The sequence below is a fragment of the Hylobates moloch genome, unplaced genomic scaffold, assembly GCF_009828535.3.
Source record: "Hylobates moloch isolate HMO894 unplaced genomic scaffold, HMol_V3 SCAFFOLD_6, whole genome shotgun sequence".
NCBI lineage: Eukaryota > Metazoa > Chordata > Mammalia > Primates > Hylobatidae > Hylobates > Hylobates moloch.
The window spans coordinates 26,637,115-26,651,078 of record NW_026652281.1 but is presented as its reverse complement, the minus strand read 5'-3'; the positions used below and the strand labels follow the sequence as shown (position 1 = coordinate 26,651,078).

General features: G+C 34.3%; 1 protein-coding gene across 1 annotated transcript in view; it reads left to right on the top strand.

Moving 5' to 3' along the window:
* The window catches only part of SRFBP1 (serum response factor binding protein 1), a 64,657-nt gene that overhangs the window by 2,658 nt on the left and 48,035 nt on the right, over positions 1 to 13,964 (top strand). Inside the window, exons 2-3 of the mRNA XM_032156584.2 lie at positions 9,620 to 9,708; positions 10,743 to 10,815. Coding sequence (XP_032012475.1) covers positions 9,620 to 9,708; positions 10,743 to 10,815 — 162 coding nt within the window. The remainder of the gene's footprint in view (positions 1 to 9,619; positions 9,709 to 10,742; positions 10,816 to 13,964) is intronic.

The following is a 13,964-nucleotide window of genomic DNA, read 5'->3' as shown; positions in this document are numbered from 1 at the left end:
CATTTGGGTTGGTTCAAAGTCTTTGCTGTTGTAAATAGTGCCACAATAAACATATGTGTGCATGTGCCTTTGTAGTAGAATGATTTATAATCTTTGGGTATATAGCCAGTAATGGGATTGCTGGGTCAAATGGTATTTCTATTGCTAGATCCTTGAGGAATCACCACACTGTCTTCCACTATGGTTGAACTAATTTACACTCCCACCAACAGTGTAAAAGCGTTTCTGTTTCTTCACATCCTCTCCAGCATCTGTTGTCCTGACTTTTTAATGATCGCCATTCTAACTGGCATGAGATGGTATCTCATTGTGGTTTGGATTTGCATATCTCTAATGACCAGTGATGATGAGCATTTTTTCATGTATTTGTTGGTTGCATAAATGACTTCTTTTGAGAAATGTCTGTTCATATCCTTTGCCCACTTTTTGATGGGGTTGTTTTTTTCTTATAAATTTGTTTAAATTCTTTGTGGATTTTGGATATTATCCCTTTGTCAGATGGATAGATTGCAAAAATTTTCTCCCATTTTGTAGGTTGCTTGTTCACTCTGATGATAGTTTCTTTTGCTGTGAAGAAGCTCTTTAATTAGATCCCATTTGTCATTTTTGGCTTTTATTGCCATTGCTTTTGGTGTTTTAGTCATGAAGTCTTTGTCCATGTCTGTGTCCTGAATGGTATTGCCTAGATTTTCTTCTAGGGTTTTTATGGTTTTAGGTCTGACGTTTAAGGCTTTAATCTATCTTGAATTAATTTTTGTATAAGGTGTAAGGAAGGGGTCCAGTTTCAGTTTTCTGCATATGGCTAGCCAGTTTTCCCAACACCATCTATTAAATAGGGAATCATTTCCCCATTGCTTGTTTTTGTTAGATTTGTCAAAGATCAGATGTTTTTAGATGTGTGGTGTTGTTTCTGAGGCCTCTGTTCTGTTCCATTGGTCTATATATCTGTTTTGGTACCATGCTGTTTTGGTTACTGTAGCCTTGTATTATAGTTTGAAGTCAGGTAGCATGATACCTTCAGCCTTGTCCCTTTTGCTTAGGATTGTCTTGGCTGTGCAGGCTCTTTTTTGGTTCCATATGAATTTTAAAGTAGTTTTTTCCAATTCTTTGAAGAAAGTCAGTGGTAGCTTGATGGGGATAGCATTGAATCTATAAATTACTTTGGGCAGTATGGCCGTTTTCACGATATTGATTCTTCCCATCTATGAGCATGGAATGTTTTTCCATTTGTACGTGTCCTCTCTTATTTCCTTGAGCAGTGGTTTGTAGTTCTTGAAGAGGTCCTTCACATCCCTGTAAGTAGTATTTCTAGGCATTTTATTCTCTTTGTGCAATTGTGAATGAGAGTTCACTCATGATTTGGCTCTCTATTATTGGTGTATAGGAATGCTTGTGATTTTTGCACATGGATTTTGTATCCTGAGACTTTGCTGAAGTTGCTTATCAACTTAAGGAGATTTGGGCCTGAAACACTGGGGTTTTCTAGATACACAATCATATCATCTGCAAACAGAGACAATTTGACTTCCTCTCTTCCTATTTGAATACACTTTATTTCTTTTTCTTGCCTGATTACCCCGGCCAGAACTTCCAATACTAAGTATGTTGTAAAGAGATTAAGATTAAAGTTTGCTGTTATTCTTGCAAAGTAAAGTAAAAATGTATCTTTACTCTTCTAAAAAATAAACAATCACTTTTTACTCTATCTTGATGATTATTTATTGCATATTTTTGGTACTTCGAAGAGAGAATTTTTAATTACTTTTATAGCAGCTTCCCTAACCTCCAGCACAGTACCTTGTCTACAGGTAATAAGAAGTAGGTATATAATGGGCAGATAAAAGCATGGATAGCATAACTGTCAACTAATGTTTAAATGAGAGGGAAAATCTCCTAAATGCTGACTTTTTTTCCTCCCTTTCCATTAGAACTAGAGGAGAAATGCACAATTGAAAACAACAGTGCCATAGCATTTAGTGAGTAATTAATTTGCAAAGCTAGAGCTAGATTTTCTCAAGTCATCTGTTTTCTAAAATTTAGGCAGCAGTGATAATGTACAAATCAGATTTAGGAGGTGTAGCAATCTGATGGAGTGCTTTAATTTCATAGGAAGGCCAAAGGCCTGTATATACAACTGACGTTTTATTTTATTTATTATTTATTATTTATTTATTTATTTATTTATTTATTTATTTATTTATTTATTTTGAGATGGAGTCTCGCTCGGTTGCCCAGGCTGGAGTGCAGTGGCGCGATCTCTGCTCACCGAAAGCTCCGCCTCCCGGGTTCATGCCATTCTCCTGCCTCAGCCTCCCGACTAGCTGGGACTACAGGCGTCCACCGTCAGGCCCGGCTAATTTTTTTTTTTTTTGTATTTTTAGTAGAGACAGGGTTTCACCGTGTTAGCCAGGATGGTCTCGATCTCTTGACCTCGTGATGCGCCTGCCTCGGCCTCCCAAAGTGCTGGGATTGCAGGCGTGAGCCACCGCGCCCAGCCTATTTTATTCTTCGATAGCAAATTACCAATAAGCCCATTAGAAAATTGCTTTTCATTTTATGTAAGACAGTAAAGGTAGAAACTAAAGTGCCAAAGAACAAAATGAGTTTCCTCCACATATTGTAAAACATAAGAATGTCAAGAACCACGTTTGTATGCGCTTAAGAAGTTACAAAACTTCTGTGTCATGATTAGGTGCATAGTACTTTTTAATAGTTTTTTTCTGAAATATTAAATTAGGGCCTGTCCGTAAGAACCAATTTGTGTTTAGTTATTAAACTATTCTGGGAAGTTTTGCTAGGTGGCAGCATATGCCCATTAATGGTTAAATTGTAGATAATCACTAAGCACTCTAGATATTTTAAAAAATTGTTGCTCATCAGAAATAAAAAGTAACATCAACAATAAGTTATCATCTATATGATAAAATTAGGGTCCTCTTTATAAAAAAATAATTTTGGCCAGGTGCAGTGCCTCACTCTATAATCCCAGCACATTGGGAGGCTGAGGCCGGCAGATCACTTGAGCACACAAGTTTGAGACCAGCCTGGGCGACGTGATGAAACCCCATCTCTACAAAAAATACAGAAAAATTAGCCAAACATGGTAGTACGTGCCTGTAGTCCCAGCTACTCAGGAGGCTGAGGTGGGAAGATGGCTTGAGCCCGGGAAGGGGACGGAGGTTGTGATGACTCGAGATCACACAACTGCTCTCCAGTCTGGGCAACAGAGCCAGACCTTGTTTCGAAAAAAGACAAGAAACCCAATAATTCTGTTAACTATGAATTACTTCAGACGTATGGAAAATAATGTAACGGATCTTCTTATATTTACTTCCTATGTTTAGGAATTGTCAGTGTTTTGCTATATCTTAACGTTTAATTCCACCCATCTTCTTTTCTACCTCAGAGTTAATTATTCCTCTTGGTGTGTGTTTTTCTCTTCTATATTTTTCACAATTTTAGTAACATACTTATCTATACCCAGTGTATATTGTGTTGTACACTTTTAAACTGCATATTCTTTTACAGATTATAAATTATAGTAGTTTCCCTTTATCCGTGGGGGTTATGTTCTGACACCCCCGGTGTGTGGTTAAAACCTCAGATAGTACCAAACTCTGTCTTCATTATTATTATTATTATTATTTTCTGTACAGTAATGGGCAGGTAACGGGTACAGCAGAAATACACTGGATGTATGATTTACATCCCGTGTGGTATGGAGTAGTACAGTGAGAGATTTCATCATGCTACTCAGAGTGGCGCACAATTAAAATTTATGAGTTATTTATATTTGGAATTTTGGGTAACCACAGGTAACTGACACTGCTGACAACAAAATTGTTCGTAAGGGGAGACTACTGTATTTTATTCACCAAATGTTACTTTTCAGGTTTTATCCATGTAATACCTGCAGATCTTTTGCATTGATTTAAAATACTATATTGCTATATGCTTTATTTATATACATTATTTTCTCTCTTATGCTACATTTTGTTAAAATGATGCAATGAATAATCTTGTGTGTAGCCTTTTCCTATTGTTGAGAATGTGTCTTCTGAATAGATTCCTAGAAGTAGGACTTTTGTTAAAGTACAGCATGGTTTCCCCCAAAGGAGTAAATCAGTTTGCATTTCTACCAGCAGTGTATTTGTCTGTTTCCTCACAACTTCATACAAAGAATGTGTTGTCATAGTTTTTTTTTTTTGTATTTACTTATCTGATAGGTAATTAATGAATAACCAGAAGTGTTAGTATTCTTAGAAACACAGATATACTTAGATTTTTCTTAACACTGCAAGTTCTCCTGGAATAATACTAGCTCTTAGAATAACTATTTTCTAATAACTATAGATTTTTGTTACAGGCTAACTCAAAAACATGGTAAAGTTGGTGAATTATCAGAGGCTAACTGGTTGGCCAACTCTATCACGTAGCTAGCCAAAAGTCAATTCAGTAGCATTTAATTTTGTCTTTGGACCAAAGTCTCCTGTCTGCTTTGTATATCAGAAACTTGCTGTCATTGTCACCCCAGAAATAGAGCTCATTCTCTAAAAAGCAAATTCATGTTAAACATAAGTGTCTAAGAGATTGTGTGAATGAGAAAGCTAGTTTATTAAAAAACATATCTAATATATGTAATAATGGTCACATTGTAAAACACATTTTTTTCCTGTATACTGACCATCAGCTGCTTGGTATGTAGAAATACAGAAAGGGGTTTTAGTCGCATGATTCATGTTGAGCTATGATGCATCTGTTCCCATAATTGAGTTATTCCAGAACAGATTAGATTTCTCAAGTCTGTGAGCTGGGGAACCCTTTCTTTGGAATTTCCTTGAGTTGGACACTGCCAACTTTTGCCTCTCTGTGGTTTCCTTTGCTGTGTTTATGTTGACTCTTCTGAGTCATCTCACATGGTCTTTTCTCAAATAGCTGTATTAGACTTCCACTTTATTTATAGTATTTTTATACTGTCTATGCAAGAGATGCCCTATGTTTAGATTTTGTGAGGTTAACTTTAAAGGCTTCTGTATGCCTAATTTCTAGGTGATACTTCATTGTCAGTACATATATATTCACTGTGTATGTAAGTCTTAACTCTTCAGATCTTATAGATTGTCTTAAATGCGTTCTCTTGCGGTTTGGAAGACCCTCGGCTTGGCTTAATCAGTCTTGTTGGTGATGGCCTCAGATTTTCCCTTCAATTTCTGTCTTCAGACCCCTTCCTTCTACTTCTCTTTCATTTTCTTTCTTCTGTGTCAGCATATTTTATTTACATTTCTATGCCTGTTTTCTCTGTGCTCGCATTATTATTCCTCTGTTCTTTCCCTCCCAAACAATAATCATTACTGTTTTTACAATTCTAACAATGATAGTTCTTGCTTTTTGTTAGAGTTTTGCCAAAATATACTGCCATTAAGCAGTGCACTTGGACTTCTGGCATTATTGGTGTGTTAGGCCTGTTTGTTGCCTTCTGGGTTGTCAACCAACTTTACAATTCCTGGGTGACAAATACATTGGCAGCCTTTTAAATCCTAACTTAAAGGCTATATTTGTCATCAGTTTTGCAAAAATCTAAGTGCTTGGGGAAACCTAAGTCTTAAGAATATGAAGTATTCCTTTTGCTTTTAGAATTCCCTTATCCATTAATGACAAACATAGTATTTCTTAAATTGGAATTTTAAAGTTGGAAAGAAGCTTTCTTATGATTGGAATGTAACCAAGGACCAACTCTGCCCACTGCAGTTTATTAGTTAAGTTTAGTTAACAGTGGTTAGCAAATGGTATATTATCATCTCATGCACCTGCAAAGTTCAGAAATTAGAAACATTTGTTAATATATTTTAATGTACAGTTCATCGCTTGCTATTAGTTTTATGAATAACTTAACTTTAAAAAAATGAATCATGACACTGTGTAATTCTGTTTATGCAACGTGGCAGTTCTTTTTTTTTTTTCCTTAAGCCTTGTCTATGTGCCTTTTCATTTATGCAAAGTATGATTTTTTTTTCTAAATGGGTCTTTGAAACAAATTCCTAAGAGGTTAACTTATCTAGCGGGAAAGAAACCTGATTACTGTGCATTTTTAAAGTATATTGTGCATTTGAAACAGTGAATAGGCAGTGTGTATTGCTACATTTCTGGTCATTTAACCAATATTTATTGGACACATACTATGTGCCATGCACTATGTTAGGTGTTAAGATGCAGTGTTGAATAAAACCAGATACTTGACCAACTTCACAGAATTTATAACCTACTGGGGAGAGACACATTAAAAATAATCAGATTAAAAGTAAAGTATTAAGTTACCAATTAAAGGTACTTGTGACCCTCTCAGGGAGGCCAGAAAAGAGTCTTCACAGAAATGACAGTTGGTCCAAAATCAGGATGAATAGATGTTAACAAGTTGACATGGGAAAAAAGAACATTCTGACCAGTGGAAATGGTAGGTGTAAAGGCTTTGTAGTAGAAGTGAGTGTGGTGAGGACAGGGGACTGAAAGGCCAATGTGATTTTTCTGAGAGCAATTGGAGACCGTTAAAGAGAGTTACATAAAGGTGCGGCATTGGATATATACTTTAAAAAATTTTATTCTGATGGCACTGTGGATAACTGATTGGAGAGAGGCAAGAATAGGTGTGGAGAAACCGGTTAACAGTAACTCAGCCAAGATTGTAAAAAGGTCAAGATAGGGAAAAAAGTGGTACAATTTGAAAGATAATTAGGATTTAAGATTAATAGGACTTGGAGATTCATTGTGAAGGATTAAGAGAGCTACCTCTGATGACCTTTAGATTAATAACTAAAAGGATTGTTCCATTCTCTGAAATACGAAAGCACCCTCCCCCACAAAAGAAGGGAAGGGTTTTATTGGAGGTGAAGAACATGAATTTAGGTGTGAATTTGAGGTGATTTTGAGCTCACCCAGACAGAAATGTCAAGCAGGAAGTTGCACATTTGGGCTTGAAGCTAAAAGAAGTGATCTCAGCTGAAGGTAAAATGTTTGACTCCTCTTTGTTTAGGTGGCAAATTAAATATGCACACATAAGATCTCTTAAGGCTAAATAATGTATTGTGAAAAGAAACACTGGCTTGGGACTGCCTCTTCGACTCTTAACATTTTATGACTGGGTAGAGGTGGATGAATTTTCAAAGAAGATCAAAATAGAGTGAGTAGAAAGGAAAGAAGAAAACTAGAGTGAGTAGAAAGGAAAGAAGAAAACTGTCTTGGAAAACCAAGGGAAGAATGTTTGAAGAAAGAGAAAGTGGTCAAAAATGTCAAATTTCCATTGGATTTCAGGGGCTTTTTTGGAACTCATTGGTGTCCTTAGTGACATCTTTTAGTAGATTAATGAGGATGAAAATCAAACTGGATTTGTGTGGCATGCAGAAATAGAGATAGTGAGTTTGGACGTCTCTTTCTAAAAGCTTGGTTCTCCACACAACTAAAGAGGGGGTGGTCCTAGTGAACTATGTAATGAGGATGTTTATTTAGTCTCCAATGAAAATGACTCAATCATGTTTAAAAATCAGTGAGAAAAAAATGCATTAAAAAGAAGAGAATGACAATGCTATGGTAAAGGGATAATCCATAGTAGAGGTTCTAGGAAGGCAGAAGAGAATGGGCTGTAAAAGACAGTTAAAAGATAACCTCAGATATGTGTAGTGGTATTTCTTATATTGTAACTTTTTTCGTAAAGGAAGGTGGGTCATGGAAGTACATTTGCATTCATGGTAGTAGAAAAATGATGGTTCCCAACTGATAATTATTTTCTCCACACGATTGAAAGAGAGAAAGGAGGATGGAGACTAGATGATTTAGGAGAGTAGGCAAAAGCTTAAAACAGGCATTGTAGAGTGAACTGAACAGAAAAATAGGATGGCTAGGAAGAATGGGGGTCCACTTGAGGTTAATTATGATGAATTTATAGTAGACAGAATGTTACAAGTATTTGCTATTGGCATATGACAATGAAGAACTCAGAGTGTTTTTTTCATTCAGGACTACGGTTTCCTAACCAGAAGGATAGGAGTTTAAGAAATTGGCAAATGTTTATCATGTATCTAAACTGCATAAAAAGAGGAACATTAAGTGGAGTCGGTGGATTGGTGGTCCTAATGAAGTCAAAGATGGTTGTGGTGGGTGGAGTTGAACAAGCAAGCTGATAGAGGTTGTGATCACCGTGTGGAATATTTGAATTAATGGTTTTAAAAACTGAATATTATGAGTGATGACAAGGTTGACAGTGTGGCCGTGGAAGTAGATGGCTGAGATAGAATAGATTAGGTCTTTAGAAAATAAGTAAATAAGTGAAGATATAATTATCAGATGGGCTATTCAAGTGGACATGTAAGTTACACAGAATGATGGCAGAACTTAGGGTGTAAAGAAATTGTAAGTTGGTTGCTAATGTCTTCAGTGAATAAGGGAGTGAATGACATGAAGTGTAAGAAAAGATATTAATTAAATGAAAGAGTCTTAAAGAAACAGGATGATGTTTATAATGTTATTTTGGCAAGAAGAATTTGAGGAATTTGGTGTGCCAGGCACTCTTGCAGGACAAAGAAAACACTATATAAATATATCAAGACTCCTGTTTTCTAGGAGCTTGCTGTCTATAGGAAAAGACAGCCACATGAGCCATTAGTAACAATGCAGTGAGGTAGATGCTTTAATGACAGAATCTGTATAGTGGGGACCCCAGGGATGGAGTGGTTATCCCTAACTGAAGAAGTCATTGAAGGTTTCACTGGAAGGACTATATGGGAACTGAATTTTATGTAGTTCCTAAAGTGAAGAAGGGGAAGAAGGACATTCCAGGAGTAATTTTTAAGATGTATGCCTCCTAACTGATAGATGACACATGAACTCCGTGATTACATGCCATTGCACTGAAAGCTATTATAATGTGTATTTTTTTTATAACTAGAATTTCCATTTCTTGGCCTATAGCTCTGTTTTTTGTTGTTAGAGTTAAACATTGTTCTCTAGGAGGATGATTTAACGTATGTATTTGTATGTGTGTGTGTGTGTATGGGGGGGGCATTTATGTTTACATGCACATATGCTTGCACACAATGCCCTTGTGTTTGAGGATCTTCTTTTAAAATTATACTTGAAATAATTTATTACCAAAAATAATGAAAGATTTGTTTTACAAATAAGTAAAATAAATTGCTAATTAAAAGCTAATTTGCTAATTAAAATACTCATTCAACAAATTAAATTCAAACCATTATGAGTGAGTCTTTGTTTTAACGGTGAGAATACAAAGATGAATATGACGGGCTGTGATTTCAGGGAACTCACTGTTTATTATGTTCCAAGCCCAGCAAGATATAAGTGTAACATTAAAATACTTATCTCGGGTAATACTGTGATTTTTTAAAAAATTATAACTTGTTTTTCTTAAGCTCTCAGACACATTTTTAGACTGTTGATTTATTCCTTCACTATTTATGGAAGAGGTTTGATTTCATCAAGCTACGAATATAGTTAGACAAAAAAGGTAGTTAAAGTGGTAGAGTAAGTCTCAAATATTAAGACTCAAAATAAAGTGTGTTTGTTCCTGAAGTAAGTGCCTTTCTACTAATTGTTGCTTTATTCTTCAAAGGTTGTGAAGATGAGAAAAGAAGTGAAGAGAATTCGAGTTTTAGTTATCCGAAAACTTGTCAGGAGTGTTGGCCGACTGAAGTCAAAAAAGTTAGTCATTTAAAGTAATGATCTTGTGACTAATAAAATGTCAAAAGTTGTTTTTATTTGATACTTTAAAATGTTTAGGGTGGGATATAGAGAAGTAATTAAACATCTTATACACCATTTTTGTTTTCTATGCAGAGATGATGTGAGTGAGATAGAATGTGCTGTGTCAGCATGCCCTTCTATGGTTTGGACCATCATTGTCCAAGATACAGGATGAGTTTTTTTGCTCCTTTTGCAAAACTCTCTTTTGGTCTTTTTAGAATGAAATTCCCTTGGGCTTGTGTGTTTTATGTTATCAGAAGTTATTTTAAGATACTGATATAGCTTAACAAATCTAGTAATACTTTAAGAATCAGTTTTGAAGATGTTATATCACATTTTTTCTTGAATTGCTAAGTAATTTGAAATCTTCACTACCTTGTGAAAGTGTTTATTAGAACATTGTGTTCCACGTAATTTTTTGGAAAAATACAATATTTTGTGTTTTCAGTATCCCTAGTGTTAGTGAAAAAGTATTTTATTTATAATTCTTCTTATGATGTAAGCATGAATACTTAGCCTTCAAGTATGTTTTGTTCTTGATTAATTTCCTATTCTTTCATAAATATGTCAGAATATAGCCCTTCTTTATATTTTCCTTAAATGCCAGAGAGCAGATTTTCATTTGATAAAATTATAATCAAACTCTAATTGTAACTTATGACATTTATATTACATTAAGTACAATGTACTCTTGATTGATTGATTTAAAAAAGTGTTATTAAGGAACTAGAGAAGGCAAACTATCAGCGGTAATAGTCATTAATACAATGCCAAGACAGTACTTATTTTTGCCACTTTCCAGCATATGGGTTTGTTTAGTAAATTGAGGTGTGTTTTGGGAGTGGGGGAAATGGGCAGTGTGGGATAGTGGCGTGTTTGTTATTTAGAGATTTATTACACTTTTCTAAAAAGAAATGAAGTGATTATCCATTACAATATGAGTCTAAAATTAATGCTTTGCCTGGCTGCATATAGTAATGTATTTTTTGCAGGGGTACTGAAGATGCACTGTTAAAAAACCAAAGACGGGTACAACGATTGCTTGAAGAAATCCATGCCATGAAGGTAAGGACTTGTGTGGGTGTGTATGTGCATATGTTTCTTAGTATCCTGTTATCCTGCATTTTGTTTGTGTGTGGTATTGCTTATTTGAATATTCCTGAGAGTCGCCTAAGACATCTTGTGTCAGTCTGTTTGGTGAGGAACGTAGCACATTTAGAAAATTGTAACATTTAAGCTTGCATTTTTCTGTTTTTGACTGAATTTCTTAAAGTGCTAGGCTAATTTGAGTCAAAATTGTGCCAAACTAAATTAATCTATGTTTAATAATGCCTCATGCCTCAGGTTTTTATTTTTACTCTAACTGTAGCATGAAGTCTGTTCAAGAATTAAAGTCTTCATGCTATTTGGGAATGTGGATGGTGATATTGGTGGCTGACATCATGCTTTCCTTGTTGCCAACTCAATAAATTTTTATGTATTGGTATCAGCATTTTATTAAGTTCTGTGGTAACTTCAAATAAAATTAGTGTTAGACCAACGTGATCCCATTTTTTTTTTTTTTTTTTTTTCAGTCAGACTCTTCACTAGCGTAATTTTTAGGTCTTCTTGCTGCTGTTACTTTGAGGAAACTTTCATTTACCAAATGACAGGACATTAAATGTCTGGGAGACTGTTTTACTGTAGAACTTAAAAACAACATTTGGTCCCAGCAATTTTCTTAATTGCAGGGTCATTTTGCATGCATGTTTGCCTACTATATTTTGGTATAACTTTCAAGTTTTGAATTAAGTAAAAGAGAAAGAAATCTGTCTAACAATATTTTAATTGAGTTACGTTATCAAAGGTTCTCACCATTTTAATTGAGTTACGTTATCAAAGGTTCTCACCATTTTAATTGAGTTATGTTATCGAAGGTTCTCACCCTTTCTTCCTTTTAAAGGGATAGTAAAGTGTTTAATAGGACAAAGTTATCCCAGTTAATCTGAATAAAAACATCTAGGAAACGACGCTTTGATATGAAGCATATTTGTGTCTTGTGTTCTTCCCTCTCCCTGCTGCACACTATTATAAAATTCATGGAATCCATCTGATATAACTTTTATTTCTCAAAGTTATAATCCCCTTTTTATTCAGTCATTCAGGAAAGAAAAGTCTTCTGTATTTGACTGTCAATGATCATTTGCGTCTCTGTGGTTTGCAGATTATTTAGTCTTTTTCATATACCTTTTTAAAATGATATTCCTATGAGAAATAAAATCTTTAAAGATATTGTCTTGAGAATAGCAATAAAATAGGAAGTTACAATTCATCTCTTTCACTTTCTCTTAACCAAGGTTCTTACTAAATTACATTGCCTACCTAAATTTTTCCCTGTAATTTCTTCTGAATAGTCATTTTTGTAGTCTTAATTTATTCAGAGGCTTTGAGCTACTATATAATTGCTCATTTTATTTTACCACAGAAAGAATGCAGTGTGTGTGTATATATGTATATGTGTATATATGTATATACACATATACATACACACACAATGTATAGTTGGCTACTCTGACTTTAACTTCTTTTGTAATGCTGTTTAAAAACTGTAATAAACTGGAATTTATAAAATTTTTCTATATATAAAAATATATATATACACACACACTACATTCTTTCCATGATTTGTTATATATAATAACTTGTATGTGGTGTATGAAGAGTTTGAGAACAAAAGATAATCTTTAGAATACTTCCCTTTTGTAAATTTCAGTGACACATTTGATTAATTAGAAAGAAAAGTTGTCCTTTTTAATCTAAATGTAAAGCCTGTTTTCTGTTTCTTGTTTTGAATCTCATCAGCAAAGGGAAATCTGATTCAGTGATAAAGTTTGTAGGTTTACAGGATTACCACATCAGTACCGTGGTTTGGTTTGGTTTGGTTTGATTTGTGTTCTGTTTTTCCCTGTGATTATGCAATGGAATGGTTGCATCATAGAAAGCCAAATTCATAGCCTATGTATTCCTTGAATTCATAAAATTCATAGTATGTATATGTCTTGAGTTTGTGGCAGGAGTTAGGGCACGCTGGATTGGCTACTCTGACTTCAACTTCTTTTGTAATGCTTTTTAAAAACTGGAATAAATTTAAATATAAAATGAATACTAGAAAGACTTATGTATTTGCTGTTCTTACGTGTCAAATTTTATTCTTTATTTATGGTTCTTTTACAAATTTTGTTGTCTTTTCTAAACAAAGCAAATGAATAAAGCATTTTTCTTAATTAAAAGGTCATTTGTAATTTTCTTAGGAAATGGTTATTACCTACTTGGGAGTATCAAATAAATGGTGACAAAACAAACTCTCAATCTCAATTAAATTTGGAGAAAAGACCTCTGCTTATTTATTTTTCCAGAGAAATTTTTTCCTTGGCTCAGATACTGCTTCATTTTTATAGTCTTATTGATGACATACTATCCTATTCTTGCTTTCTATAATAGTAGAGTATTTTGTTGCAGGATGACTTCTTTGTGAAGAAATCATGAGTATTTTTAGAAATGAGAGTTTGCTTTTTCTGGCCAACCAAGAAAAAAAATTGGCTTGATCTTTACACTGTAAAATCATAGGTTCTAATTTTATAGACTATGGTGTATGAAACCCATCTTTGCTGCCTTTTCTGTTAATAGTGTCCATACTTTTAACTTTGATGTTAGTAGAAATATTGGCTTCTAAAACAGTTTCTTTTTCTTTGAAAGTTAGTTAAATTAGCCTATCAACATTTATAAATCAGAAGTTACTTAATTGGAGAAGGAGATGGTAAAATTCAAACATATACTGAAATTACTCAAAATGTGCAACAGATCTCTTACTCGATAAGAAAAGTAACAACTAGCTTTTACTGAGCATTTACTATGTGCCAGGCATTATATTACGTGTTTTATATTTACTGTGTCACTAGGTAGATATCATTTTTATCCCTGTCTTACAGAATAAGAAACTCAAGCTTAGAGAAATTGAGCAACTTGTAACTGATTATAAAGCTAATTATGTTATCCACTGTAGTATACTGCTTCAGTAAGTTGAGAACATCCTGTCATATGTCCAGACTCACTTTCCTGGATATTGGAGGAGATAATTTAATAAACATGAAACTTGCCATCTAGGAAAAAAAAGACCCAAAGATGTGCAACATGTTTTCAGATCCTTTAATTCCTCACAGGTAAATATACACAGT